This window comes from Gorilla gorilla, chromosome 19 (assembly GCF_029281585.2).
Source record: "Gorilla gorilla gorilla isolate KB3781 chromosome 19, NHGRI_mGorGor1-v2.1_pri, whole genome shotgun sequence".
NCBI classification, from domain to species: Eukaryota; Metazoa; Chordata; class Mammalia; order Primates; family Hominidae; genus Gorilla; species Gorilla gorilla.
The window spans coordinates 68,395,539-68,423,536 of NC_073243.2; the positions used below are offsets into that span (position 1 = coordinate 68,395,539).

At 38.1% G+C, this 27,998-nt stretch overlaps 1 protein-coding gene, 1 long non-coding RNA gene and 1 pseudogene across 4 annotated transcripts in view; 2 read left to right on the top strand and 1 right to left on the bottom strand.

The window, feature by feature from the left end:
- Positions 1 to 25,211, top strand: part of C19H5orf34 (chromosome 19 C5orf34 homolog) — a 28,494-nt gene extending 3,283 nt beyond the window's left edge. Inside the window, exons 1-13 of one of the 3 annotated variants that reach the window (XM_063700761.1) lie at positions 2,553 to 2,747; positions 3,226 to 3,315; positions 5,498 to 6,144; positions 7,356 to 7,409; positions 8,133 to 8,228; positions 9,402 to 9,525; positions 17,332 to 17,423; positions 18,321 to 18,390; positions 19,043 to 19,213; positions 19,625 to 19,719; positions 21,197 to 21,295; positions 23,979 to 24,019; positions 24,805 to 25,211. In XM_063700761.1, coding sequence (XP_063556831.1) covers positions 2,553 to 2,747; positions 3,226 to 3,315; positions 5,498 to 6,144; positions 7,356 to 7,409; positions 8,133 to 8,228; positions 9,402 to 9,525; positions 17,332 to 17,423; positions 18,321 to 18,390; positions 19,043 to 19,213; positions 19,625 to 19,719; positions 21,197 to 21,295; positions 23,979 to 24,019; positions 24,805 to 24,998 — 1,968 coding nt within the window. In that variant the 3' untranslated portion in view covers positions 24,999 to 25,211. Of the gene's footprint in view, positions 1 to 2,515; positions 2,748 to 3,225; positions 3,316 to 5,497; positions 6,145 to 7,355; positions 7,410 to 8,132; positions 8,229 to 9,401; positions 9,526 to 17,331; positions 17,424 to 18,320; positions 18,391 to 19,042; positions 19,214 to 19,624; positions 19,720 to 21,196; positions 21,296 to 23,978; positions 24,020 to 24,804 lie in introns of those variants that run through there. The other 2 variants (XM_019013623.3, XM_055367505.2) reach the window with 2 other exon arrangements.
- Positions 1,603 to 27,996, bottom strand: LOC129528042 (uncharacterized). The gene is made up of 4 exons (XR_010131772.1): positions 27,904 to 27,996; positions 23,786 to 23,884; positions 2,536 to 2,688; positions 1,603 to 2,326 (listed from the first exon to the last, which is right to left on the bottom strand). It is a non-coding gene; the product is annotated as an uncharacterized lncRNA (long non-coding RNA).
- Positions 15,460 to 17,152, top strand: LOC101141131 (elongation factor 1-alpha 1-like; annotated as a pseudogene).
- Positions 27,997 to 27,998: the final 2 nt, after the last annotated feature.

Genomic DNA, 27,998 nt, shown 5'->3' on the forward strand with positions numbered 1-27,998 from the left:
TGTGTCCCTGGGTACTTGAGATTAGGGAGTGGTGATGACTCTTAACGAGCATGCTGCCTTCAAGCATCTGTTTAACAAAGCACATCTTGCACTGCCCTTAATCCATTTAACCCTGAGTGGACACAGCACATGTTTCAGAGAGCACAGGGTTGGGGGTAAGGTCATAGATCAACACCATCCCAAGGCGGAAGAATTTTTCTTAGTACAGAACAAAATGTCTACTTCTTTCTACACAGACACAGCAACAATCTGATTTCTCTATCTTTTCCCCACATTTCCCCTTTTTATATTCGACAAAACCGCCATCGTCATCATGGCCCGTTCTCAATGAGCTGTTGGGTACACCTCCCAGACGGGGTGGCGGCCGGGCAGAGGGGCTCCTCACTTCCCAGAAGGGGCGGCCAGGCAGAGGCGCCCCCCACCTCCCGGATGGGGCGGTGGGGCGGAGGCGCCCCCCACCTCCCTCCCGGATGGGGCGGCTGGCCGGGTACCCTCCCAGATGGGGCAGCTGGCCGGGCAGGGTCTGCCCCCCGCCTACCTCCCGGACGGGGCAGCTGCCGGGCGGAGACGCTCCTCACTAACCAGACAGGGCAGCTGCCGGGCGGAGGGGCTCCTCACTTCTCAGACGGGGCGGCTGCCGGGCAGAGGGGCTCCTCACTTCCCAGACGGGGCGGCTGCCGGGCAGAGGGGCTCCTCACTTCTCAAATGGGGCGGCTGCCGGGCGGAGGGGCTCCTCACTTCTCAGGGTGGCTGCCAGGCAGAGGGGCTCCTCACTTCTCAGATGGGGCGGCCGGGCAGAGACGCTCCTCACCTCCCAGACGGGGTCACGGCCGGGGAGAGGCGCTCCTCACATCCCAGATGGGGCAGCGGGACAGAGGTGCTCCACACATCTCAGACGATGGGCAGCCGGGCAGAGACGCTCCTCACTTCCTAGATGGGATGGCGGCCGGGAAGAGGCGCTCCTCACTTCCCAGACTGGGCAGCCGGGCAGAGGGGCTCCTCACATCCCAGATGATGGGTGGCCAGGCAGAGACACTCCTCACTTCCCAGACGGGGTGGCGGCCGGGCAGAGGCTGCAATCTCGGCACTTTGGGAGGCCAAGGCAGGCGGCTGGGAGGTGGAGGTTGTAGCTAGCCGAGATCACACCACTGCACTCCAGCCTGGGCAACATTGAGCACTGAGTGAATGAGACTCCGTCTGCAATCCTGGCACCTTGGGAGGCCGAGGCTGGCAGATCACTTGCGGTTAGGAGCTGGAGACCAGCCCGGCCAACACAGCGAAACCCCGTCTCCACCAAAAAAATACGAAAACCAGTCAGGCGTGGCAGCGCGCGCCTGCAATGGCAGGCACTGGGCAGGCTGAGGCAGGAGAATCAGGCAGGGAGGTTGCAGTGAGCTGAGATGGCAGCAGTACAGTCCAGCTTCGGCTAGGCATCAGAGGGAGACCGTGGGGAGAGGGAGAGGAAGGAAACCCAACTCTTTAATTCCCCTTCTGTCACTGCTATATGGAGAGCATAGGTGAAGACATAGTATTTTAGAGGTAGAGAAGAGGAAACTGAATGCAGCGAAATAAAGACAAATCCAAGACAATAGGAGATTAAGTTGCTCAGTAGTAATAAAGAGCTATTTCTTTAATGCTAGGGTAGAGACAGGATTCCAGGTATTTGGATTTCTTCTTCAGGGTCCTTTTCCCATAGGCCTAATAGTTACTTTCTGCCTGTCTTTGGAATTTGTATTACAAACAATTTGCTGCATTCTTACCATAAAGGTGGAATTTGCTTATTATTTGAAATTTAAAATGAGATAATGAGCATATAATTTATAGAAATTAAATTTCTTTAGGCCGGGCGCAGTGGCTCATGTCTGTAATGCCAGCACTTTGGGAGGCTGAGGCAGGCAGATCTCAAGGTCAGGAGTTCCAGACCAGCCTGACCAATATGGTAAAACCCCGTCTCTACTAAATTACAAAAATTAGCCAGACATGGTGGCACACACCTGTAATCCCAGCTACTCAGGAGGCTGAGGCAGGAGAATCACTTGAACCTGAGAGGCGGAGGTTACAGTGAGCTGAGATCACACCACTGCACTCTAGCCTGGACGACAGAGCAAGACTCCATCTCAAAAAAAAAAAAAAAACAAAAAGAAATTAGATTTCTTCTTGGTTATGTTCCTGCATTGGAGTAAACTTCTAGAAGTTATAAGCTTCTAAATAATAAGCATATAATTTACAAAAATTAAATTTCAGTAGAAGTGAAGCTATTAAAATTATAAAGACAGTTATCACTTGTGGTTGTCTCTTCTTGGTTATGTTCCTCCGTTGGAGTAAACTTCAAGGGGTTAATTAAGGCATTTTGTTAAGGATGTTTATTTCAGATTTATCAAGTGTAGTTAGTATTCTTAACAAAAGCAAATGCAATGGCAATGTCATCTTCTTAGAAAATGCACCCATTTATTTTAATAAAACTTTTGTACATTAAGAGAACTATTTATGCTATTGTTTTTCCTATTTCATTCAGTCTTTGACTTAGAAGGATACCTTATCCTGCCGTAGTAATGGCAGCCGAACTGCGAATGGTACTTTATGAAGACGATTCAGTACAAGTACAATATGTTGATGGTTCCACATTGCAACTTTCTCCCTGTGGCTCTGAATTTTTATTTGAAAAGTCACCACCTGTTTCAGCACATCCTTTAGAACAACCAGAAAGAATTCATCAAAGGACACATTTTGTCATTAGCACTTACAGAGTAAGTAAAGATATCATGTAAACAACTATTTTGTTTTTTAGAGACAGGTTCTTGCTTTGTCACCCAGGCTGGAGTACAGTGGCACTACCATAGCTCACTGCAGCCTCGAACACCTAGACTCAAGTGATTCTCCTGCCTCAGCCTCCTTTTACAAGGGAGTTACTCTAGGACTACAGGTGTGCACTACCACATCTGGCTAATTTTTAAATTTTTTGTAGAACATTGTCTAGCTATGTTGCACAAACTGGTTCTCACACTCCTGGCCTCAAGTAATTCTCCCATCTCGGCCTCCCATTATGCCAGGATTACAGGTGTGAACCACCGTGCCTGGCCAAAACTACTCTTTGAATACCAAAATACTGTTGACGTGGCTAGAATATGAAAAGTAATTAGTATTATGTATTATACTGTACTGTCATTTTTAATTGATTTTCAAATCATTTTACATTAAGGTTACATTTTATATTTCTTTTCATAGGAGCAACTACAGCGAGCCCTAGATTTTCGAAACTCTTCAGCTACTTGCCCTTTTTTATCTGAAACCATCATACCTTCTGAAAGAAAAAAGGTGATTTTTTTAACTTCATTTTTGTTAGTATTATTTGAGGACAAGTAACTAGAAACAGGTAATTTAATATTTAGCCTTTTTTTCCTTTTCAGGACACCTGGGGATACATTGCTATAAAACATCGAAGTTACATAGTGTATCCCCTTGCCATTTTCTTTGTATCCAAGCATTATAATCAGAATGTTTTAAATTGGTGACTTTTTCATTCTCAGAGGTCTCAAAATTAAGAAATTATGTGACCATTTTCAGTAACAGTGTATTTGTTAATGTATAGTAGAGATATGTAACTATGGGTATGACCTTTATTATTTTGCTTATATAGTATTGTGTTTGGACTTTTAGGAATAATAACTGTCATTTACTGAGGGTTTACTATGTCCAACAAATATGAACAATATTAGAAATATTTAATAACCATACTGATCAAAATGGATGTCCATCCAATCAAAACAGGTATATTGGCTAGATGGCAGCCTCTTTTTTTTTTTTTTTCTGAGACGGAGTCTCACACTGTCGCCAGGGCTGGAGTGCAGTGGCAGGATCTCGGCTCACTGCAACCTCCACCTCCCGGGTTGACGCCATTCTCCTGCCTCAGCCTCCCGAGTAGCTGGGGCTACAGGCACCTGCCACCACACCCGGCTAATTTCTTGCATTTTTAGTAGACGGGGTTTCACCGTGTTAGCCAGGATGGTCTCGATCTCCTGACCTCGTGATCCGCCCGCCTCAGCCTCCCAAAGTGCTGGGATTACAGGCGTGAGCCACCGCGCCCAGCCGGCAGCCTCTTTTTATAGGCAAGGAAATTATGTCTCAGAGAGTTTACCTAATTTGTTTATGGCAGTTTTCTCAGTGGCAAAGTCAGGATTTGAACCTAGTCTATCTGACTCTGTAAACTCTGTTTCTCAACTACTTTCTGCTACCTTTCTATGCTGTCAAGATGCTTGCCTGCTGGCTGAGTAATTTTATATTGTCTCGTGGCAAAGGAGCCATAAAAAATTATAAGTTGTAACTTAGCCTAGAATGGTAATTTTCCATTGTGTCTTTTGAGTCACTTTATTCATTGAAACTGCCTAGCTTGTTGCTGATGCTGCAGCAGGATTATTAGATAGTCTAATTCTAAAAGAGGAGTTTGATGACCATCCTTACAAATCAGCTTTGCTGTCAGTAAATACAGCCCTCAATTTTAGTGTCCTAACATCGTACATATAGATAGCATGGTAAATTTAGGAAGTTTTCTTGACAACAGTTTGTGTAAATGTAAGGTTTTACATAAATGGAATTGAAATGCTAAATGCTTGGCAAAATTAATTCAGTAAAAACCTCTCACGCAATATCTACTGTTTATATCTTATATGAAAAGACACAATCAACACTGTTACTTGTTATGAGTCTTTTATTAGTCAGAATCAATTTTTCTTTGAGTAATTAAACTTTTTTAAAGTTTCCTCTAAGCCTCCTGAAATTTATTTTAGTGTATGGTGTGCCAGGCACTACCTAGGATGGGTACTTTTTACATGTTACCTTATTTGGTTCATGTGATAACCCTGCAAGACAGAATTTCCCAAATGCTGTTCAGTAATTCTAGTACTAGTTTAAATAATTTTCTCTTTTCCCTCTTGCTCTGAAAAACTTATGTTATCTCATGTAACATTTTAAGATATGATTGAGTTTGTTTTTAAATTTTCTGAGTTGTTCTGTCAATAATTTTTATGGTAGTCCTGTACCATTTAAGCTATGGTTGCTTTTTTTTAAATTTAAAACTTAAAGAAAAATTTTTAGCTATGATTGCTTTTAATATAATGTATCATAGTGTTGGTCTTCCCTTATTTCTAGTTTTTTTTTTCAGAGTAAACTTTTGCAGGGTGAGGGGAGGGATACAAATCTGTTTATCTCTAATTCATTGTACATTTAAAACCAAAATACATTTAACACTAAATATGACCATTTCTCTCATTTTGTGTGTTTTACATCTCTTTTTTTTAAGGGTAATAATCTTAACAATATCAAATATTCTCTGGAAAATCATATATAGGCTGAGATCTGGCCCTCCATTTTTTCATTTTTTGTAGATAGTAAAACACAAATATTTAAGAGCTTTCTTACACAATACTTAAATATCAAATGTATGGAAAAATTGGACTGTTAACAGAAAATACTCACCGTCTCTTTTCCCCCCTCATTGCAGCATATCTTCATTGACATAACAGAAGTGAGATGGCCCAGTCTTGATACAGATGGTACCATGATATATATGGAGAGTGGCATTGTGAAGATAACATCTTTAGATGGTCATGCATACCTCTGCCTGCCCAGATCTCAGCATGAATTTACAGTACATTTTTTGTGTAAAGTTAGCCAGAAGTCAGACTCATCTGCAGTGTTGTCAGAAACAAATAATAAAGCCCCAAAAGATAAACTAGTTGAAAAAGCTGGCAAAATCTGTATATGTGGAAATTTACCAGGACAGAGACTGAAGAATAAAGAAAATGAGTTTCATTGCCAGATCATGAAATCCAAAGAAAGTTTAAAGAAGATGAGTTGTGTAAATGGAACTGAAGGGAGGGAAGAGCTGCCTTCGCCTGGTACAAAGCACACATGTGTATACACATGGGTCAAGCAGTGCTGGTCTGTGGCCGCCTGTCCAGAGGAATGGAAATATCCTTTGTCTTTAGCACTTCATTTTCATAATAAAATCAGCAATATGTCTAAAATTGACGCACATATAACTCAGAGTAGATTTTTAACTTCTGATATTTCAGAGGAAAGAGGAAAAGTGGTTTCTGTTCTTCCCAGGGCCCTGTCACTCAGCTGTCCAGTCCCACACCTACACAGGTAATGCAGTAATGGCTATTGGTCATGAAGCTTTTAGCAGAACCAGTCTTAACCTGGATAACTTTCTTTTTATCTGATACCATTCACAAGGAAAGTTTATCTCATCCAAAATTTTGCTTTTAACTGATAGTAAATAATTTCCCTAGCAAATGTGTTGCTTATGTTTTTTACTCTGTGTCCATGCATTGAATGTAGAAGGCTGACTCTACACTAGATACTGTGCTAAGTCCAGTAACTGCAGAGATGACTAAGAGACAGTCCCTGCTTTATAGCAACTTAGAATCTAGTGAAGGTCACTGTACCTAAAAAGATTATTAAAGTATGCTAAATGATGGGACAGGAGTCTGCACAGGGCTCTGTGGGCCCAGGGGAGCACCTGCTGCCGCTCACTGGAGCCCGTGACCTTGCTTGCTGGAGTGTGGATCTGACACAGTTCTTTTGTCCATACCTAGCTTCAGAGGCTACCCGTGTCTTTGGTTCACTGACTATAAATACGTCTGTTTTCAAAAGGGGTACACATGGAGTGGCTTCTGTAAGGCTAAGTATAAAACTTTTAACTCCACTAAGGATTGTAGATTTGTAATATCAACTTTGCATAAACAGTGCAAATCATAATGATAAAAACTAACACTTACAAAACACTTATGTGCCAGGTACTGTTGGACTTCACCCGTTTGATTCTCAAAGCATTCCCATGAAGTTAAAAAACGTATCATCCCTATATGTAGAGGAACTTGCGACACAGAAATGTTAAATAACTTGAGGAAAGGTACACAGCTAGTACTTGTAAAATTGAGATTTGATCCCAGGCAATCTCTGAGTATACATTTGTTATTTAAAACAAAAATATGGGAATGACTGTTAGGCTTGTCATGATTATCTGGTTAAAATGAGAAAAGTATTATGAGTACACATCAAAAGGGAATTATGCTTCAAAAGTAATGATTTTTCAATAACTTACCATGATGTTTAGGTTGAAATCCATGATCCTTCACATAGCTTACCAGGTCTTTTGTGACCTGGTCCCTTCCTATATCTGTAATCCTCAACTTTCTCACTACTCTTGCCCTTGCTTTCTCTATTCTTGCTAAGCTGGACTTTAGCAATCCCTAAAATGCTTGCTCAAGCACTCTGTGATCACTGCACCTACTCTTTACTCTGCAGGAGTGTTCTCTTTCTCTCTCAGCTGGCTAACTTGTGCTCATTTCCAGGTTTCAGCTTAAACCTAACTTCTTTAGAGTGGTTTTCCTGAAGACCCTAAACAAGTTAAGTCCTATACAATTCCATAGCATGCAGTACTTGCCTCTTCTTTACACTCAATGTTTATTATTTAACATCCCTGCTGAGGGCAGAGACCATGTCTACCTTTTTTTGGTTGTTATAACCACAGTGCGTATAGCACAGTGCTTGGCCCACTATAGATATTTTAGTAATTTTTTTTTTTGTTTTGAGATGGATTCTCGCTCTGTCACCCAGGCTGGTGTGATCTCAGCTCACTGCAACCTCCGCCTCCCGGGTTCAAGCGATTCTTCTGCCTCAGCCTCCTGAGTAGCTGGGATTACAGGCACATGCCACCACGCCTGACTAATTTTTGTATTTTTAGTAGAGACGGGTTTTCACCATGTTGGTCAGGCTGATCTCGAACTCCTGACCTCGTGATCCGCCCGCCTTGGCCTCCCAAAGTGCTGGGATTACAGGCATGAGCCACCGTGCCTAGCGAATCCAGGCTAAATTTTAAATGTTATTAAAACTGTTAATTTATGTAATTGTGCTGAGATTCAATAATGAGATTATTGAAAATAGTGAAAAAAACATGGAAAATACTTGCTTTTTACATTTCACTAATATACCTTCATATTAATTTTTATTCTTTGATCTAGTGAGTTAAACAAGAAATTAATCCTGTTACAGTAGCAACATTTTGTTGACTTCTAAAGGCAATTATATTGAGCAACCAGAAGTAATAGCTTGTATTTTATCCTTCACAGGTGGAATTTTTGTGATTCACTTTTACAGAGACAATCTGATGAATACTCCTATCCTGAACTAGTGAAAATGGTTTGGTACAAAGGTGTTACATATAGGTAAGGCACCTATGTTGGCTTCTATGTTGGAGTTAGAGCTGTTTATTGATGTCACAGAGAAGATGGGACGAGCCTTATAGACAGACTCTCAGAAGAGGACACAGTTCTGTTGGGCCAACTGTGCTCCTGTGTTTGATCCTGAGTTTTACAGGTCTCAAAACTAATGTTATTAGTGCACACAAGGGTCTTGTGACTCACTCACATTAACCATTTTTATAAGACTTATGTGGTACCTCCAAAGCCAATGAGGGATTGGTTTGCTAGTGAATGTAACATTCATATCAGTTATTTAGGATACTCCTTCCAAGCAGTGGAGGATCAAGTTGTTTGAAATAGTCAAAACAGAATTGCTTGAGCATGGAATTAGAGAAGTTAGATCACCTAAGGGAGATTTTAGCCTTCATTCACAAAGCAAATACTCATTGAGTGGCCACTCTGTGCCAGCACTGTTCCACTGAATTATCCGTACCCCACAACAAAGGACACCCTTCTAGTGACTAGAATACTAGTGTTAGCCAGATTGAGAGTTTCTCTTCCATGAACAATGCTAGAAGAGCACTGCTAAATTTTTGGAGAGCGAGGGGGCTCTCCTTTTCCTATGTGAAGACCTATTCCTTCTAACAACATATTCTAACATGTATGTTAATAAAATTAACTTGGCTTAAGTTTCTATTTGGTATATACCCAGTACCTTGATTGTACCTGGCTGCTCCAGGTACAGCCACCTTTTCTTAGGGATAGCCCCTTGTGCAGACGGCTAATCTTATCCATAAAGTATTGATTCCACTAGTTTCATTAATCTATTTATTTTCAGGTTCTGGAAATGTTGTATTTAACACGTATGCAATAGACATTGCTTTGGTGACCCTTATATGCCAGCCTTGTGATTAGCAGTGGGGATATCAAGAAGATGATAAGACAAGATGCCTGAATTCCAGAAGTTCTTAGTTTAGTTGTTGAAATAAATGCATAAGCCAATTCTATTTATCTTTTTGTGAAAGAGTTAATTTAGCTGGTTGGGTTCAGAATATGAAATTATCTGCTTCACTGGACAGGCAAAAAGACTGTGTTGTTTTGCTTAGATTCTGTTGTTACTGTTTTTTGATGACTATCTTCATGCATGTTTTAATCTCAAGTGGAAAAAAAATTTTAATGGTTATTTCTCTTTCTTAGACTTACCCATCAAAATATGAACTCAATAGAGATTTATTCTGGGGATGGATCTGTTTTCAAATCAGAAGGGGCTTATTTTGGGAACTATTTTACTTATTATTCCATTCAAGAAGGATCAGAAAAGGTAAGCCAACAATGAACTCAACTCAAGAAGAGTTTTGCTGTATAGCTCTTTCTAAATAATTCCAAATATATATGGGAAATTTGGTCATTATATAACATTGCTTCCTACTCCCCAGTCTAGAGTATTAATATAATCTTACTGCCAGCATTGGTACAGTAATTATTAACCACCTTATTTTTACTGTATTTTCACCTGCTATCTCCATTTGCCTAAGCAGTTCATGTTTAAATCAGAAACTTTCTTTTGTCATAGACTTTATTGATGGAAAATGCTGAAACCAGGACTTTGAGTTAATACACTACTTTGAATTAATATTTGTACATTAAAAAGCAAAAGCACATTCTTTTTTCCCCACCATGTAATTGTGTATTTTAAGCACCTCTTAACTTCTAAATCTTTATGTACAACTAGACAGTTGAATAAGATTGTTCTCTGTTGCTGAAAACAGTGAAACATAACATGGTATAATTACCAGCCCCTAGTCTTAATAATGTCAATATTTTGTTAATGAGTTTTAATTTGCTTATTGCCCCTCTGATATTTGACATCCACCATTTCACAGCAATCACTATAGTATCACACTACTTTGCATGCTAGAACAAAATAAGTATGTTTTCTCTCTTCATTACAGAGTGGAGTATTTAAATACTAATCAGAGTATCAGAATCCCTAGGGAATAGAGTTAAAAATTGAGATTTTTTTAACTATGGAAATTTCAAACATATACAAAAGTAGACAAATATAATGGACCCCTATGTACCCATCACCCATCTTGTTCATTTATACTTTCTGCTTCTCCCTCCACTCCCTGTTTATTTTTAAGTAAATCCCAACCAAATATTGTTTTCTTCGTAAATACTTTAGTATATATTGGAACAGATTCCCAACTGGGGCCTATTTCTAGGAAAATATTTAGTAAATAAATATTAATTGAACAGTAACTCTTTGGCAGGCATTCTGGTAAGCACTGACAAGGATGAAGATGAAGAAGAGTTCCTGCCCTCAAGAATTCACAGTCTTGTGTTCAGTTAGACAGGCAAACAAGCAAATGAGATACAAGCATGCCCAGTAACATGTATACGTATATATGTGTGTATGTGTGTGTATATAGTACATCAGACAATCAAGTGAGCAAGCAAATAGAGTAGGTATGCATAGTCATATTGCTAACTGCTGTATATCAGAGGGTTTGCAAAATTGCAAGATAAAAGGAGTGTGTCTTCCTGGAGCTTCAATTTTACTCAAAGCTGTTGCGGGAGGGGGTGATAATTTTTATACTAAAGCAAATATATCATGGAGTAGAAGCATGAGCTTTTGGGTTAAAACGCATTTGTGGCGGAATGCCTTGGGCTTCACTCTCCAACCTTTGTGTGCAACACCTTCACCTTTCTCTGTCTGTTTTAGTGCAAAGGTTTAGAAACAGTTGACCCTCTTTTGGGGATAAAGTTGTTTGCTCCTTACTTTAACCCAGACTCCAAAATAAATTTCAGATGAATTAAAGAGCTAAATGTAAGAAACCAAACTTTATAAGTGTTAGAAGAAAATATAGAAGAACAATGTTTAAAATCTCTGGGTAAAGGAGGCCTTCTTAAGTAGAATACAGAAAACCAGAAGGCATAAAAGAAAAGTTTGACAAGCTTGAAATCTTCAGACTTACGTTAAATTATAAATATTTAGGCTGGGCACAGTGGCTTATGCCTGTAATCACAGCACTTTGGGAGGCCAAGGCTGGTGGATCACATGAGGCCAAGAGTTCGAGACAAGCCCAGCCAACATGGCAAAACCTCGTCTCTACTGAAAATACAAAAATTAGCCAGGCATGGTGGTGCTTGTGTGTAATCCCAGCTATCTGGGAGACTGAGGCATGAGAATTGCTTGAACCTGGGAGGTGGAGGTTGCAGTGAGCCAAGATCACACCGCCGCACACCAGTCTAGGAGACAGAGCAAGACTCTGTCTCAAAAAAATTTTTTTAATTAAAAAAAATTTTAGAATTTCTGTTAAAAAGATAAGCAGAGGCCCAGAAGATATTCCACACTATAAATCAGTAATAGACCAAAAAACCAAAATACCCTAATAGAAAAATGGGCAAAGGGTAAAAATGGATTTAGCCATAGAAAAGATAATATAAATTAAAAAGTCATAATATTTGAAAACATATTCAACTTTACTACTTGCATCAGGGAAATGCAAATTAAAATATCAATGACACAACATTTTTCCTTTACCAAATTGCCAATAACTAAAAAGACTGATGACATCTGCTGGGAAGGGTGTGGGAAAAGTGGTGCTTTCATAGTGTTGGTTGAAGTGTTAATTGGTTTGGCTTTCTTAAAGGACAATTTGATAACATCAAATGAAATTGATGAGAAATTCTGCTTCTCAGTATCTAGCCTAGAAAAATATTTGCACATGTGTTCAAAGAAGCACGGCCAAGGGTGTGTTTTGTGGCATTATTTGTAGCAGCAAAAAATCAGAAGCAACCTAAATAAATGTTCATTAATAGGGAAATGGTGAAATAAGTTGTAATTATCAAATTATGGGAATGGTGTGCAGTAGTTGAAAAGAATGAGGTAGATGTCGATGCATACAGTAATAGATTCTGGAAGATCTCAAAGATCGGGTTGTTGAGCGAATAAAGAAACCTGTGTTAGAACACGTACAATGATATCTTTTGTGTAAAGAACAAAAAATAAACCCATACCTATATAGTACTTTCTGTAATACACATGCACAAGCACAAGAAAGGATCCTGGGCAAATACACACTGAAGTAGCTATGTTTGGGAAAGAGTGTGGGATTTTGTGAGGGAGGAGAAGTCTGAGAGGACTCAATTTTCATACTTTTTGAACTTTTTTTTAAACAAAAACGTAATGTATTATTTATTGTGTAATTAAAAATTGAAATAGGAAAGATTGACAAGTACTCACAGTGTAAGTACTTCCATAGAGATAAGAACTTGGTGCGTTGGGACCACATAAGAAAGGGCACCAGACTCAGTGTTTGAGGCTCCAGAAACAACTCCTGAAGGAAAACTTGGCTAAGCTAGGATCTATAATTCCAAAGGAGGAGTTGTACAAAAGACAGATGGAGGTAGGAGGAGCATATAGCTAAGGGAACAATTTACTTTCTCAATTCTTTGCATGGCTGGCTTCTTGTCACTCAGATTTCTATCTAAATGTCATCTCCTCACAGACGCTTTTCCTGACTATTCAAATTAAAGAAGCTACCCAAGACACTCCCTATCATGACATCCTCATGTTTTTTCTTCAAAGCACTGAATATTGGGTGACATTTTCTTAATGATGTATGTTCTTTATCAGCCACACTAGAGTTAAGCCCTATCTTATTCAACACATTATTATTGCTGCTTCTTAGCACAGTTTATAAATGGCACCTAACTGGACACAAGAGCCTGGGGCGAGTGTGGAGTGTTGAAGGAAGCGAAAATGTTGTAGTTTGGTAGGCCAAAACATAGATGGGATGCTGGGGGAAATGTCCAGAGAAGAAGCCAGATCACTAAGATGGCCAGCTCACAACTGGAGCATGAGTAACCTCACTGCATTTGGGGAACCATTGAAGGATTTCAAGTAGGGAAGTGACATCAGATTTTTGTTAGATTATTTCAGAGGAAGATGAACTGGGTGGGGAAGAGGTAAAACTTGAAGCTGTAGAACCAGTCAGAAGACATACTGTATAGTAGTTCAAGTGAAGGCCAGGCAGTGGTAGGAAAAATGAGAAGAAATATTAAGGAGACAGAACTGATTGCTGACTGGACGCTGAGGATGAGGAAAGAGTTGAAAGGGATGCCAAATTATTAATCAATGAATGGTGGTGCCCGGTACTGTGTGAAACCAAAATTTTTATGAAATCTAAATTTTTTTGATGATGGCTTTTTTTTCTTTTGCGCCTACCATGAGATGTCAATTAAGGATTTGAGATTATTAAAATTCAACTATATCTCAACCCCACCTACCTAATAGATTATAAGACACTCTTAATTATAAGATGGATCCAGATTTCAGAGAGGTTAAATTGTGAAAAATGAGCATTTTAGAGTTGATGAAATAGGGTCTTGGAAATAAGAACCCAGAGGGAACTCAATATCCAGTAGAGAAAGACATAAATAATTAAACCATGGTATTTTGAGTGCTTCCCATGTGCTAAGCACTGTGCTAATAAATGATAATGATACAGACATAAGCAAAACAGACACAGCCCCTTCCTTCCTGGAGCTGCATTCTAACAGGGAAAACAGACATTAAGTAAAAAACTATTAAATTGAAGTTGTAATTAAGACCAAGAGGCAGGATTAGAGGGAACTGTGCTTGTGGACATAACTAGGGGATTTCTCCTAGTCTATGAGACCTCTGCAATGGCTTCCCTGAGACGGAAGGAAAAACAGGTGTTAGCCAGGCAAAGGGAGGTGCTGGAGGAGGGAACTGAGTTCTAGGTAGAGGGAACAACGTGATAAATGACATACCAAAGGTAAATACAGCGTAGAGAAAGTGAAAGTGCAAATTTTGAAATGACGCTAATTCCAGTTTTAACATGGTGATGTTGAGGTGTCTGTTTTCATAGCCACAAGAGAAGCCCAATAGAGATTTAGATAGTCAGGTCTGTAGACCAAGATAAAAGGACAAAGACTTTTGTTTGGTACCTATTATATGCTAAATTCTGTCCCAGGAACTTCATATGTATATTATATCATTAATCCTCAGATAAGTCTGGATGGTAGGCAGTATCCCCATTTCACAGGCTGCAGGCACTGAGGCTTACAAAAGGTTGTATAGCCTGCCCATCATTATAGTTGGTAAGAGGCAGACTTGTGATTTGAATCCACATCTGTCTGACTTTGAAGCCCCTCTTCTTCCCCTAATGGTAAAGAGTATGAACTGCACTCTCTTGGTGGTTTAAATCAGATCTCTACTGTTTCTTAGCCCTCAGTCTCAGTTTTCTCATCTGAAAAACAAGCATTAATAGTTACCTCAGAATTATTTTGAGGAATAAATGAGATAATCCATGTAAAGTGAGTAGGATAGTGCCTAGCACATAGTGTCTGCTCCACAAATGTTAGCTGTTGCTATTATGATATTTAATGTGAACACAGCTTTGGACCCTTTTAGTATTATCTAAAAAGAAATCAAGAAGTCAGAAGAGAAGGCTGGAGACAGAGTGCTGGGAAACACTAGCAAGTCTGAGGAGGAGGAAATTCAGAAAGAATTTTAAAATAACAATTTTTTTCAAATTTCAGTAACCTCCGCCTGTAAGTAATTTTTTCTTCCACAAACTGTAGCAGTATTTCTTCCATTAATGTAGCAAAATGGTATATTCATTCAATTAAAATAGTTTTTTTAAATCTATATATCCATTTCTTTTTGTCTTAAGGGAAAGGGGTGGCTCATGATAAATTTCCTGCTAATGTGTAGGAAAATTAGTTTGGTTACCATGTTAATGTAAATGTAGCTAATATTTAAATTGCACAATAAGTTATAAGTTATTAGAATGTAACTTTTGGGCCAGGCACAGTGGCTCATGCCTGTAATCTCAGCACTTTGGGATCCCTTGAGCCCAGGAGTTTGAGACTAGTCTGGGTAATATAGTAAGACCTCGCCTCTACAAAAAACTTAAAAAATTAGCCCGGTATGGTGGCATGTGCCTGTGGTCCTGGCTACTTGGGAGGCTGAGGTGGGAAGACTCCTTGAGCCACAGAGGCTGCAGTGAGCTGTAATTGCGCCACTGTACTCCAGCCCTGGGCAACAGAGTAAAACCCTGTCTCAAAAACAAAAACAAAAACAAAAAAAAAAAACAGAAAAAAACCATTAAAAAAAACTTTTGAATGAATAGGAGTAAATCTATATTTTTAAAAAAGGGGAAAATGGCTTTTTTTTCCCCACAATGGGTTTGCCACCAGAACACAGGTGTTGTGAAAACTACCCCTAAAAGCCAAAATGGGAAAGGAAAAGACTCATATCAACATTGTCATCATTGGACACATAAATTCGGGCAAGTCCACCACTACTGGCCATCAGATCTACAAATGTGGTGGCATTGACAAAAGAACCATTGAAAAATTTGAGAAGGACACTGCTGAGATGGGAAAGGACTCCTTTAAGTATGCCTGGGTCTTGCATAAACTGAAAGCTGAGCGTGAACGTGGTATCACCATTGATATCTCCTTGTGGAAATTTGAGACCAGCAAGTACTATGTGACTATCATTGATGCCCCAGGACACAGAGACTTCATCAAAAACATGATTACAGGGACATCTCAGGCTGACTGTGCTGTCCTGATGGTTGCTGCTGGTGTTGTGAATTTGAAACTGGTATCTCCAAGAATGGGCAGACCCGAGAGCATGCCCTTCTGGCTTATACACTGGGTGTGAAACAACTAATTGTTGGTGTTAACAAAATGGATTCCACTGAGCCACCCTACAGCCAGAAGAGAGAAGAGGAAATTGTTAAGGAAGTCAGCACTTACATTAAGAAAATTGGTTACAACCCTGACACAGTAGCATTTGTGCCAATTTCTGGTTGGAATGGTGACAACATGCTGGAGCCAAGTGCTAACATGCCTTGGCTCAAGGGATGGAAAGCCACCCGTAAGGATGGCAATGCCAGCGGCACTATGCTGCTTGAGGCTCTGGACTGCATCCTACCACCAACTCATCCAACTGACAAGCCCTTGCGCCTGCCTCTCCAGGATGTCTACAAAATTGGTGGTATTGGTACTGTTCCTGTTGGCCGAGTGGAGACTGGTGTTCTCAAACCCGGTGTGGTGGTCACCTTTGCTCCAGTCAACGTTACAACAGAAATAAAATCTGTCGAAATGCACCATGAAGCTTTGAGTGAAGCTCTTCCTGGGGACAATGTGAGCTTCAATGTCAATAATGTGTCTGTCAAGGATGTTCGTCGTGGCAACGTTGCTAGTGACAGCAAAAATGACCCACCAATGGAAACAGCTGACTTCACTGCTCAGGTAATTATCCTGAACCATCCAGGCCAAATAAGCGCTGGCTATGCCCCTCTATTGGATTGCCACGCGGCTCACATTGCATGCAAGTTTGCTGAGCTGAAGGAAAAGATTGATTGCGGTTCTGGTAAAAAGCTGGAAGATGGCCCTAAATTCTTGAAGTCTGGTGATGCTGCCATTGTTGATATGGTTCCTGGCAAGCCCATTGTTGAGAGCTTCTCAGACTATCCACCTTTGGGTCATTTTGCTGTTCATGATACAAGACAGACAGTTGCGGTGGGTGTCATCAAAGCAGTGGACAAGAAGGCTGCTGGAGGTGGCAAGGTCACCAAGTCTGCCCAGACAGCTCAGAAGGCTAAATGAATATTATCCCTAATACCTGCCACCCCACTCTTAATCAGTGGTGGAAGAACGGTCTCAGAACTGTTTGTTTCAATTGGCCATTTAAGTTTAGTAGTGAAAGACTGGTTAATGATAACAATGCATCGTAAAACTTTCAAAAGGAAAGGAGAATGTTTTGTGGACCACTTTGGTTTTCTTTTTTGCATTTGGCAGTTTTAAGTTATTAGTTTTTAAAATCAGTACTTTTTAATGGAAACAACTTGACCAAAAATTTGTCACAGAATTTTGAGACCCGTTAAAAAAGTTTAATGAGAAAAAAAAAAATGGGAAAATGAAAAAGCATCATAAAATACCATGATTTTGTGGGCTTTATTTTGTTAAAATAACTACTCGTCTTGTCACTATTGTAAAAACATATTTCAAGGAAAAACAGCTAAGTAATAAAGGCCAAAATTTATTATTAATGAAATTTTTCATTTTAACTAATTTTCAGAGAGAAGAAAAAACTTACTCAGTAAATAACCTTCCTCCAGATAGACCGGGAAGTCCATTCTCTGTCAGTTCTCTAATTAAACAGGCAACAAGGTAAGTTCTTCCCATTCAATTGAATCAAATGTTATGTGTCTAAACATCTTGGCACATTTTCTTGTGATTAAGGATAAGATTAAGAATTGGCAGGTACAATGGAAATATATGCCTTCGGTAAAATTTGTCAACTTTTTTGGTGTCATAATTTATAAAATAAGGTAATTTTTATGTCATTTATTAAGAGTACTTCTGGCTTTGTAATTTAAATATGGAGAAATATCCATATATGGTGAGCAAGTGCTGAGAGGAAGTAAGTGCCCTTTCTTTGCACAAGTGTGGCATCATTATTGTTCCTTGAAATCAAGTTGGAGATTTGATGTTACATTTAAAATTTTTATACTTCTTTATTATCTTCAGAGTAATAGATTTCTGAAAATATACTAATGATAAAGCATAGATTGGTTCTTTGGTTCATATGTTTTTAAAATTCTCTCAATCTATGACACCCAGAAGAATGCAAGTGGACTGTTGTTTCTTTTTATAAATTTATGTACAAGCAATTTCCAAAATAGATTTGAAGAAGCATATTCTGTAATTTGATTTCCTAGGGATAGTTGATTCACATCCCTACCATTTTTAGGCTATGTGAAACTTTCCAGGCAGTGTGAATCTATCACCTCTTAAAAAAGGAGTTCCTGAAAATTCTGTCCATGGAATCATTTCATTGCTAAAAATTAAAGGAATAGCCTTAAGTAGATAACATTAGCACAAAGGGAAGCAACAGTAGTTCCCTTCTAGGGGCTTAAGGATTTCTGGAGAAAAAAAGAGTTCCCAACACATTTCAGTGAAAATGATTTACTGATCATCTAAAATGTTGTATGGCAGTGAAGATGGGTTGCTAGAATTGGAAAATGTCATTTGCAAATGTTTAAGTAGTATTTTTTGTGTTCACAGAATTCTTCAACATTGTGTGAAGATGAGACTTTCTTTAAGCCATAACTATCGTATATGCTGCTGGAAAATGGTATGTGAAAATTATTTTAAAAGCAAGATATTTTTAAATTGTTTTATTGTTTGTATCCATACTTCTGAGTTCAAACAGTTTTCCTCTAAGTCATGTGAGAAATTCTTGTAACATTAATGTTGGTTTATTCAGAAAAATACCTACCTAGTAGACAAACACTGAAAGTTCAGGCTTTTATGTTATAGTTTTATTGTATATGGTTCTTATTTTTCATGAAGAGGAAAGGATAGGGGAACTGATTGGATTTGAAGTATGTAAAAACATTAGTCATTATAAACCATGATATTATAGTGTTCTATATTTTCATAACCGTAAAAATAAATTCCTTAATGCTGATTTGGAGGAAGTGATTCTCAGACTTTGATTTCTGTATCTATATTCATTTAATTACAAACCTGTAAGCTCCTAATTTTTGTCTATAATGGATGTAAAGTTCAGAGCAGAACAGTGACTTTACAAAGATATTAGAACCGAATCTGCTTGAAAAAAATACTGTTTTGGGTATCCACTTCTGGAAAAATTAAAATATAAGGATTTTATAATATTTGACTTCTGAATAAGTATCCAGAATTGCCCTAGAGTCATTAATATTCATTTAAATCTTGTTCTTAGATAACTCTATTTCCTGCTATTTTTATTTACTTGGTTTTAGGTACCTGGGATAAATGATAGCAATATACTGCCTTTGGTTTTGAAAGAGTCACTCATACCCAGTGTGGGAAGATTTCTTGCCTACTCTGATGACAAAGTACATGCTATCTTTTTAGATGGCATTACTCTAACCCTAAATTGGAATTTCAGCTCTCCTATTGAGAAGAGACAGGTGGGTATACTTCAGACTTAGATCTATTTTTTATTGGTAATCTGTGGAAAAAAGAACAAAGAAAACAAAGTACCACACTATTTCAGTTCATTTTTTGAAGTATAAAATCTGTCAAGAAGCTTTACTGATCTCTCTGGATTTCCTAGCAAAAATCAGAATGATTTGACAAATAGTCACTTTTCTAAAGATAACTGATTATAGAGAAAGGGATTAGTATTTTTCATTTGCTTTGATAATTACCTATATGAGTGGTGGTTAAATAACACCCATATCTCATGTAAACAACATTTAAACTGTTGCATCTTTAATGATTCCTCTACTTATTTCTTTAAGTTAATGAAGTTAGAATAAGTTGTTTATGTTCTTTTTTTCAGTTCTAAAATGATAAAACTTATCTTTCCACTTCTTCAGGTAAATCAAGGTCTTAACTTAGGTTGGTGTAAGTTAACTTTTCCTGATGGACAAGATCAGTTAATTCAAACTGAACACCCTGAACCATATGAAAGGTACTGAAAAGCAATTTTTAAAATTATTTTTATATTTTACTTTTAACTAACGGAGAATAAGCAATAAGCATTATTTAAGTGTTATATATATATATTTAGTTTTTCCACGTGGATAATAATGAAGGCATTTCAGTCGTTTCAGAGTTGATAGTTGTACTTGTGTTTAGCATAACTAAATAGATCAAGTCAGCTTTTTTTTTTTTTTTTTTTTTTTTTTGAGACAGAGTTTTGCTCTTGTGGCCTGGGCCGGAATACAATGGCACGATCTCGGCTCACCACAACCTCTGCCTCCTGGGTTCAAGCGATTCTCCTGCCTCAGCCTCCCGAGTAGCGGGATTACAGGCATGTGCCACCATGCCCGGCTAATTTTTGTATTTTTAGTAGAGATGGGGTTTCTCCATGTTGGTCAGGCTTGTCTTGAACTCCCGACCTCAGGTGATCTGCCCACCTTGGCCTCCCAAAGTGCTGAGATTACAGGCATGAGCCACCATGCCCGGCCTTCAGGTCAGCTTTAATCATTTCATTTGTATTCAAGTAACTTTTCAAAATGAAATGTGTTATAGACATACTGATTTGCTGTGGAGGTTGGATATGGTCAGCTGTGTTAACAATTAACTAATCCTCTAGCCAATTTGAAATAAGGTTTGCAACCACAAATAACTAAAATTGTGTATATTTCTATAAAGTGGATAAAATTACCCAATGATTATCTTAAAATGGGGAAGATTCTTCAGCTTTTTATGAATTTTTTTTCTTTTGGTTTATCTAATTTATTACAGTAATTCTTGTGATAGTCTTCACATTTTAGTGATTTTACTTGAGAATATTCACAAAATAATAGCTTTTTGTCACCTCTTGAATGTATTTTTCTGTTGGGTTTTATTGTGCTTCAGTCTAAGTGCTCATTCATTGCTATTAATGATTTGCCTCAAAAAAGATAGTTTCTTTAGCAAACATTTCTATTGATTCAGCCAATCATTTCAGATCATTTTATTAAACTTGATACTTGTTTTAGATATGTAGTAAGTTACATATAATTATACATATGCATACAAGCATATGTGTATATGCATTAGCAGGTGTTTTTTGGTTCAAATTTTAGTAAGCAAATGCTCACTTAGTCTTATTTTGTGTCGATATTTTTTGATAAAACTTAAACGCATTTTACTTTGAAAAACTAAAAGAATTAGAACATTTAAAATTGAACTTTAAATGAAATCCAAATATCGCCTTTATTTTGATTCTTAAATGTCACTTGTATTAATCACAAATATAAGTAAATCATTTTATTCTTGATGAATAATGGAAAAAACTTGGCTTTTCTATGACCAGTGAAAAATATTTTGAGAATTGCCCAGTAAATGCTTCTCTTTAACATTTTTTCTTTATCCTTTTTTCCCAAATTTTTACATGTTTATAATTTTATAATGTATTCAAGTTCATTTTTCAAGTATTTGTTTTAATGTATTCACTTTAGATATGTGACAACAGTAACATCATGGTGCAGGAGACTGACCCAGACTAGTCCCAGAGAGATGCCCACTCATTCGTCATCTTCTGTTCTCCAAGAAAACTGGTATTTTTCTTTTAAACTTAAATCTGTTTAGAAGAGCTAATACTTTAAAAAAAATTAAAATGTCAAACGGTAAAGTGAGACTTTTTTCCCCAAAAAAACTTTCTTAGTTTTGAATATGTTTAACTCCTAAAGTATTTTTGATAGCTTAAGCTTGAAAATAATTTCTAATCAGACATCTAATTTATTACATTTCATCATATTCTATTTTACCTAAAGGTAAGAAAACCTTGCATTGAAAACTTAACATGAAAATGAGTGGCTTTTTTTATGTGACAAATTCATCCTGAAAACTTTATGGAAAAATTTAAAGGGGATTCTTAAATTTTTAGTAATGTTGAAGGAAATAAAAGGTTTAATAACATAAGCTTTCAGAAAACATTGATTTTTAAATAATTTCTGTCATATTAGTTACTTCCCCCAAATTAACTGGCAGATCAAATAAAGCAAGTATTTTAGTCCCTCCTGTGTGCTTTTCAGTGTGCAGGGTACTAGAACTGGGCTTCAAGGGAACTTTCTGTGAAAATATAAGACATTTTAGGGAGGAAATAAGGGCAGAAGTAAAAAGGATATTTTAGCCTGTGGAGATAGAAGATAGTTTTTATGGAACATATGCTATCTATTAGTATATAGTATGAGTTTTGAGGGCTAGGAATGGATCTTATAATAAATAGGAGTTCAGACCTGATGGAATTAGAAAGTCCTAAATGGAAAAATGATAGGAAGAAAGGTCATTAGAAGATTAGTGTCACTGAGAGTCTAACCTGAATATATGGGAAGACAGGGATACCAGGAACAATTTGGGAAGCTTTTTAAGTAAGTTTTGTGAGGTGACCTAACATAGTGTAGTGAAACAAAATGTAAACATTAAGCCAATTTTTGTTACCTTTTCCTAAGCCCTTTCTTAGAACAAATCAAATCATATCAGTAAGCGTTATTTGAATATCTCAGGTATCTTAAGGATCCAGCTTTGCAGATCCCTCATCCTTTAGCTGTAGCCTGTTTGGAAGCAGAAAAGTTGCTAAAGTAACTAGCAAAAAACAATTGTGATGGAAGGAAAATTGTACTTGTCTATAAAACTGTCACTTCACCATTGCTTAGCTGGCAGTTTGTAAAATATCATCAGCCTTTTTATTTGAAAGCTGAGAAGAGGCTGTCAGTACACACTAAAAACTGCAAGTAGAGATTGGTGATAGTAGCTAAAGGTGAAAGCAACTAGGAACAGCAGAGGCAAGATAAAGAAATTGAGGAGTAGCTCCATTCCCCCTATAAAGCCTTAGGTATCTCCACTTCAGTTTTTCTTATCAAAGAGGGTAGGTTGAAGGAAGAAACAAGATTGTACAACAAAAAGCTACCTAAGTTGTATTCTAGTATTTTTTTTCCGCCACACCCTCCATTATTAGCTTATTAATTCAACTTTTTAGTCAACAAATAGTACGTTTCATAAAAAGTTCGTTGATTATGAGAGCAATAACAATAAAGGTTGTATTGTTTCTTACATCCAGAAAAATGCGTTGGGTTTAAAAAAAAAAAAAGATATTTTGCAATAATGAACAATCAGCTGGTTGTTGGGGTAAGTTGTATCCAAGTTCTTTGCCACAGGTGTTTAAAATTATGAAATATTTCTTTTCATTCTCCATCCATAGGCTGGAGTACAAGGGAAAGAGTACAAGCTGACAGGGAGGTGCATGTGATCTGTTGTAGTAAAGCCAATAAAGCAGACAAGTCACACACCCTACTACGAACTGTGAAGATTTTTCTAGTGACTTGAATATTTTAGACTAATGTCTTCATTAATTTTGCAGAGAGCTAGTCAAGTTACAGTTTGTAGTTGTATGCCATTGCTCATATTTCATCCTAACTTGATAAGAAAAAGGATAAAGAACACACACTTAGGGGTTCTGCTGGAGATGTATATATTAGCCCTCTACTCCATACCAGTTGTCCCACTATCTTTCTATAGAACATGGTATAAGAGCTAATGTTCATCATGTTAACCCTCTGTGCTTAAAAAAACAATGAAATAAGTAGGTAGTCTATTCCAGAAGGAATTTAATAAAAAATAGTTGTTTTGACACATAATTCAACTATTTAAAAACTTGGATCTCCCATACCATCCATTCCCAAAGAGTTCCATATAAATGAGGTCTTAATATACGCACAAGTACACAAAAATAAAAAATCCTTTCTTCTGAGAGAAACAATCTAGGTGGGAAGAGCAGGAAGTTAAATAGTTCAAGAGAAGATATTACAAATAAGTATGTGATTAATTAATATGCTATAGGAATTCAAGGAAGGAGAGAGCAGTTCTTTCACAGAAGGAATGGGATTTTAATAGGTTTTTAAAGTTTGCGTAAACTTTAGGGAGGAAAGTAGAGTGTAAGCTAGGTTAGTACTAAGAAGTAACAGGAAGGCCCATTATCCTCAAACATCAATATTTGATTACAAATTCCTTGAAGTGGATTTACAAAGGGTAGACTTTTATTCACTTACCTTTAAAGGCACTCAGTAAGTATCAGTTGAGTCAAGTTGATTTGTTGCTAAATAAAGGTAACATAAAGAGAATTCTTCTGCGTTCTTCCGTTTAAAATTCTAATGAAAAAAAAAGTCAGGTATGCTTATTTGAAATATCATGAATACAAAAGAATCAGACAACTGAATGAATTTTTTCTTTTTCCTTGGACAGGTCTGTTGCTTCTGAACTTGAAAAGATACAGAAGTTTAACTGTATCCTTTAAACAGAATGCACTGTCCTACATAATTACTCTCTTTCATTCTAGGCTTAATTCATGACTTCAGTACTTTGTGAATATTAATCTATACTTAATATATTGCTAACCTTTATTGAGTCAGCAAATACCTAAGATTGTAATTTAAGATGGATCTTGTCCATAGAAGGTATAGCATGTGTTTCTTTGAGTTTAAATTGGGCAAAGAACAGTTAATTAGGGTTAAGGTCTCCTTTGGAGACTTTTTCACTTACATAATTATATAATAAAATTATAACTGTTTAAGACCTCTTTTTTTAAATGAAATATTTCATTCTGTACATTCTCACCCAATTCATCTAAATTTGTTTTCTCTTGTGGTTTTTCTCTAATCTTATTCAAATAAGTTAGCTCTGTAGCGAACAGGTTTTTCACTCTAAATCTTTTTAAATTAAAAATAGACACTACACAGATTCCTTATAAACCTGTCATCCTACTCTTTAACTCCCGTATCATTTCTTCACTTAAAGAAATGTTACTGAAATTTTCATTTCCTCCTTACCACCAAACCTCCACCCAAACACACACATACACACTCTATTCTCTTTCCCCCTCCCTTATACTGTAATTAGTTTCTTCATCTACAAGGAGCAGACTTGATAAGCCTTGCAGTTCCAACTGTATTATGAATCCAAGAGGTCTTCCAGCTGAGAAATATTTTAATATGAAGCCTATGCTTTCTGTATATAAAGATATTTATATAGTGAAAAATGTGGGGAAAACCTCCTTAACTAAGCAACTTAGTGCTACTAGAGAATAGTGGTATCCTAAACCAGATTTCTAACAAGAAAAATGAACAGTCTTTTGATCATTATAAACCAGGATCTTCAGAAACCTTGCTAGGAGGAGTTAATGAAAATAGAGTATCAATAGCATTGAAAAAAACCTCTGAAATCCTTCACGATATTGACTGTCTTCTATCAAACTCTAAAAAGTGAAAAATGGAATTATTACAATATATTATTAAAGTTTAAGGATGTTGTTTCAAGTGACTGGTATAAAATTACTAGTAAGCCAAGATATTGTATGTATTACCCCTGCACAATGATTGTGAAAGAACTGACATTTAACTTTGAAGGTATTTTTAACTTGTACATTTTTAAAATATGTATTTATATCTTAATAATAAATAACTATTTCAAAGTTTTGAACTGTTTCACATTTAATTCTTATTTCAGATTAACAAGAAAAAAATTTGTAACATTATAAAGTTGTTGCTGTTTTTATCTTGTGGAGCATTCACTATTAATCTTCAGGTTTTTTCATTTTGTTTGTGTTTACTGTTTGAGATACGGTCTTGCTTTGTCACCCAGGCGGCAATGCAGTGGTGCAATCATAGCTCACTGCAGCCTTGAACTTGTGGGCTCAAGGGATCTTCCCACCTCAGCCTTCCGAGTAGCTGGAACCACAGACATGTACCACCACGCCTGGCTAATTTTTAAAAATTTTTTTTGTAGAGACAGGAATCTCCCTATCTTGCCCAGGCTGGTCTTGAACTCCTGGCTTCAAGCTATCCTCCCGCCTCCGTTTCCCAAAATGCTGGAATTACAGGTGTGAGCCACTGCACCCAGCCTCTTTTTTTTTAATACGCAGAATTGTGCATTTGTTCACTTGCTATTTGGTCCCTTTACTCCAAGTATTTTTCAATAGAGCTATGAGACAAGAACTAGATCTCAAAAACAAAAGCGGAGACAAGCAACATTGTAAACTAAAAATCAGGCACTTTGGCAAAGACTATCTAAACTGTCTCATGAACGAGATATTTTCTTTTGAACACAGGAAAAGATTTATGCTGCAAACTGTTTAACAGAAATGAGCTCACCAAAAGTGCTATTTATTATAAGCTTGTCTATTAAGAAAGAACAAAACCACATATCTATAATGACGTCAAGATTACACCAAACACAACCAGAAATGTTCTAATTTTCTGATTTCTATAAAAGACCTGGCTCTTCAAATAAACGGGAAGCAGTAACAGAGAAAACGAGAAAAATGGGGAGAAGAGTGTAGATCAGGAATGATAAAGTCACTAAGTTAAAGGGGCACAATGCCTTTTTTTTTTTTTTTAGTTCCTCTGACACTGGATTCCTTCACATTTCAATTCTCAAACAAGTACCATTTCCTCAAAAGGGCCTTCCTTACTACCTGACTAAAGTTAGCATCTCCCAAGTCTATTACATCACCCTATTTACTTCCTTTATAGTACTTATTACAATCTGTCTAGCTTGTTTCCTTGTGGCTCACACCCTCCACTAGAACTTGAGCTCCATAGTCATTCTGTAGCACACTGAGAGCACTCTGTTTGTATAAATGAATCAGTAAGCTGGGCACAGTGGCTCACGCCTGTAGTCCCAACACTTTGAGAAGCCAAGGAGGGGGCAACACTTGAGCCCAGGACTTCAACACCAGCCTGGGCAACATAGCGAGATGCCCATCTCTACAAAAAACTTAATTACCTGTACGATGGCATGTGCCTGTGGTCCCAGCTACTCCAGAGGCTGAGGCCGGAGAATCCCTTGAGCCCAGGAGGTCAAGGCTGCAGTGAGCTATGATTGCACCACTGCACTCCAGCCTGGGTGACAGAGGGAGACACTGTCTCAAAAAAAAAAAAAAAAGGAATAAACATCTACAGGCAGTAGACCGACTACAGAGAAAAGAACTACTATTACATTGTTTGGGTTTGCATGAAGCCATCTATGTTGTTCCTCAATAGCTCCATAAAGCCTAGATTATAAGACTTTGTACCACACTGCCAAAAGGGTAATGCCAAATTATTACTGCATTCAGAAGAAAATTTGTCCTTAACATGGCTAAAAGCACTCAAAATTATAAATACATTTGCTGAGAGATACTTTAAATTCTCATTTAAGGTGTGTGGGAGTTAAAAGGTGTCTAATTTTCCCTGTCAGTTGGGTCTTTTACATTGGCTAAGAACCAAGACTGTGACAAGAAATGAGTTCTATGATTGAGAAACTCTAAGATTCTGGGGGTGGCCTAGGAGTTTACTTTGAGATTGAAATTTATTTTCTATGGTCAACTGTATAATTACGATACCACCCCTTGCTTTCCATCTGACACTTGGTTTGAGAAACTGTAGGTAGGAAAGGGAAAGAAGAATGTCCCTCCTTGGGCCTCTTCTTTTGGGCCTGTGCTTCCTAGAGTCAAATGTCAAGCTGGTATTTCCTTGGTGCTAAGAGCAACCACCACTCTGAGGCAGAGACGGGATGGGACCTAGCCAAAGTCCCAGTAAACAAACTGTATCTTGTAAGCGCAATTTAATTAGGGTCAAACTATTCTGTATGGACTTGCTTTTTCGACTTCTGAGGATTTAGTAGTCATGATTAAGTGTTGTCACGCTACTGCGATCTACAAACAGTAGCTCCACAACATCCGCCCACATCGTGGCAAAGAATTATCAAGAAATCCCTAAGGGGGCGGTGAGGAGCCGCCGGTCGGCCAGGTCGCCCGGTCCCTCAGTCTGGTGAAAAGCTCCGTTGCCCACCCTGAGGGCTTCGCGGAAGGAAGTTGGCCGTATCGCTGCACCTTAGAGATGCGACGGCCGAGGCTCCCAGCTCAAGCTTCTGGTAGTAAGGCCTGTGTGCCTGGCATTCGGGGAGGCCACTTTTCTATCCCCAGCTTCCGGGCCACCACTTGGGTGCGTCGTGGGGATGTCGGCAGCTACGTTTGCTGCACAGCTCCGGCTAAACTGAAAAACGAATCCTCAGGTTTGACAGAAGTAAACTAAAAAGGCACTTTTCTCCTCTCACTCTGACGTCCCAAAAGTTTCCTTTTTAGGGGTCGGGGCCTACGGTGGGCGAGGAGAAACTCGAGGTATCTACCCACCGCACCCAACAAAACTCATGCGTCGCTTCCTTTCGACTTGGAGCTGGCCAGTATCCCGGCGTCCTCTCGGCCGATGCTGCGGTCTGAAGCCACTC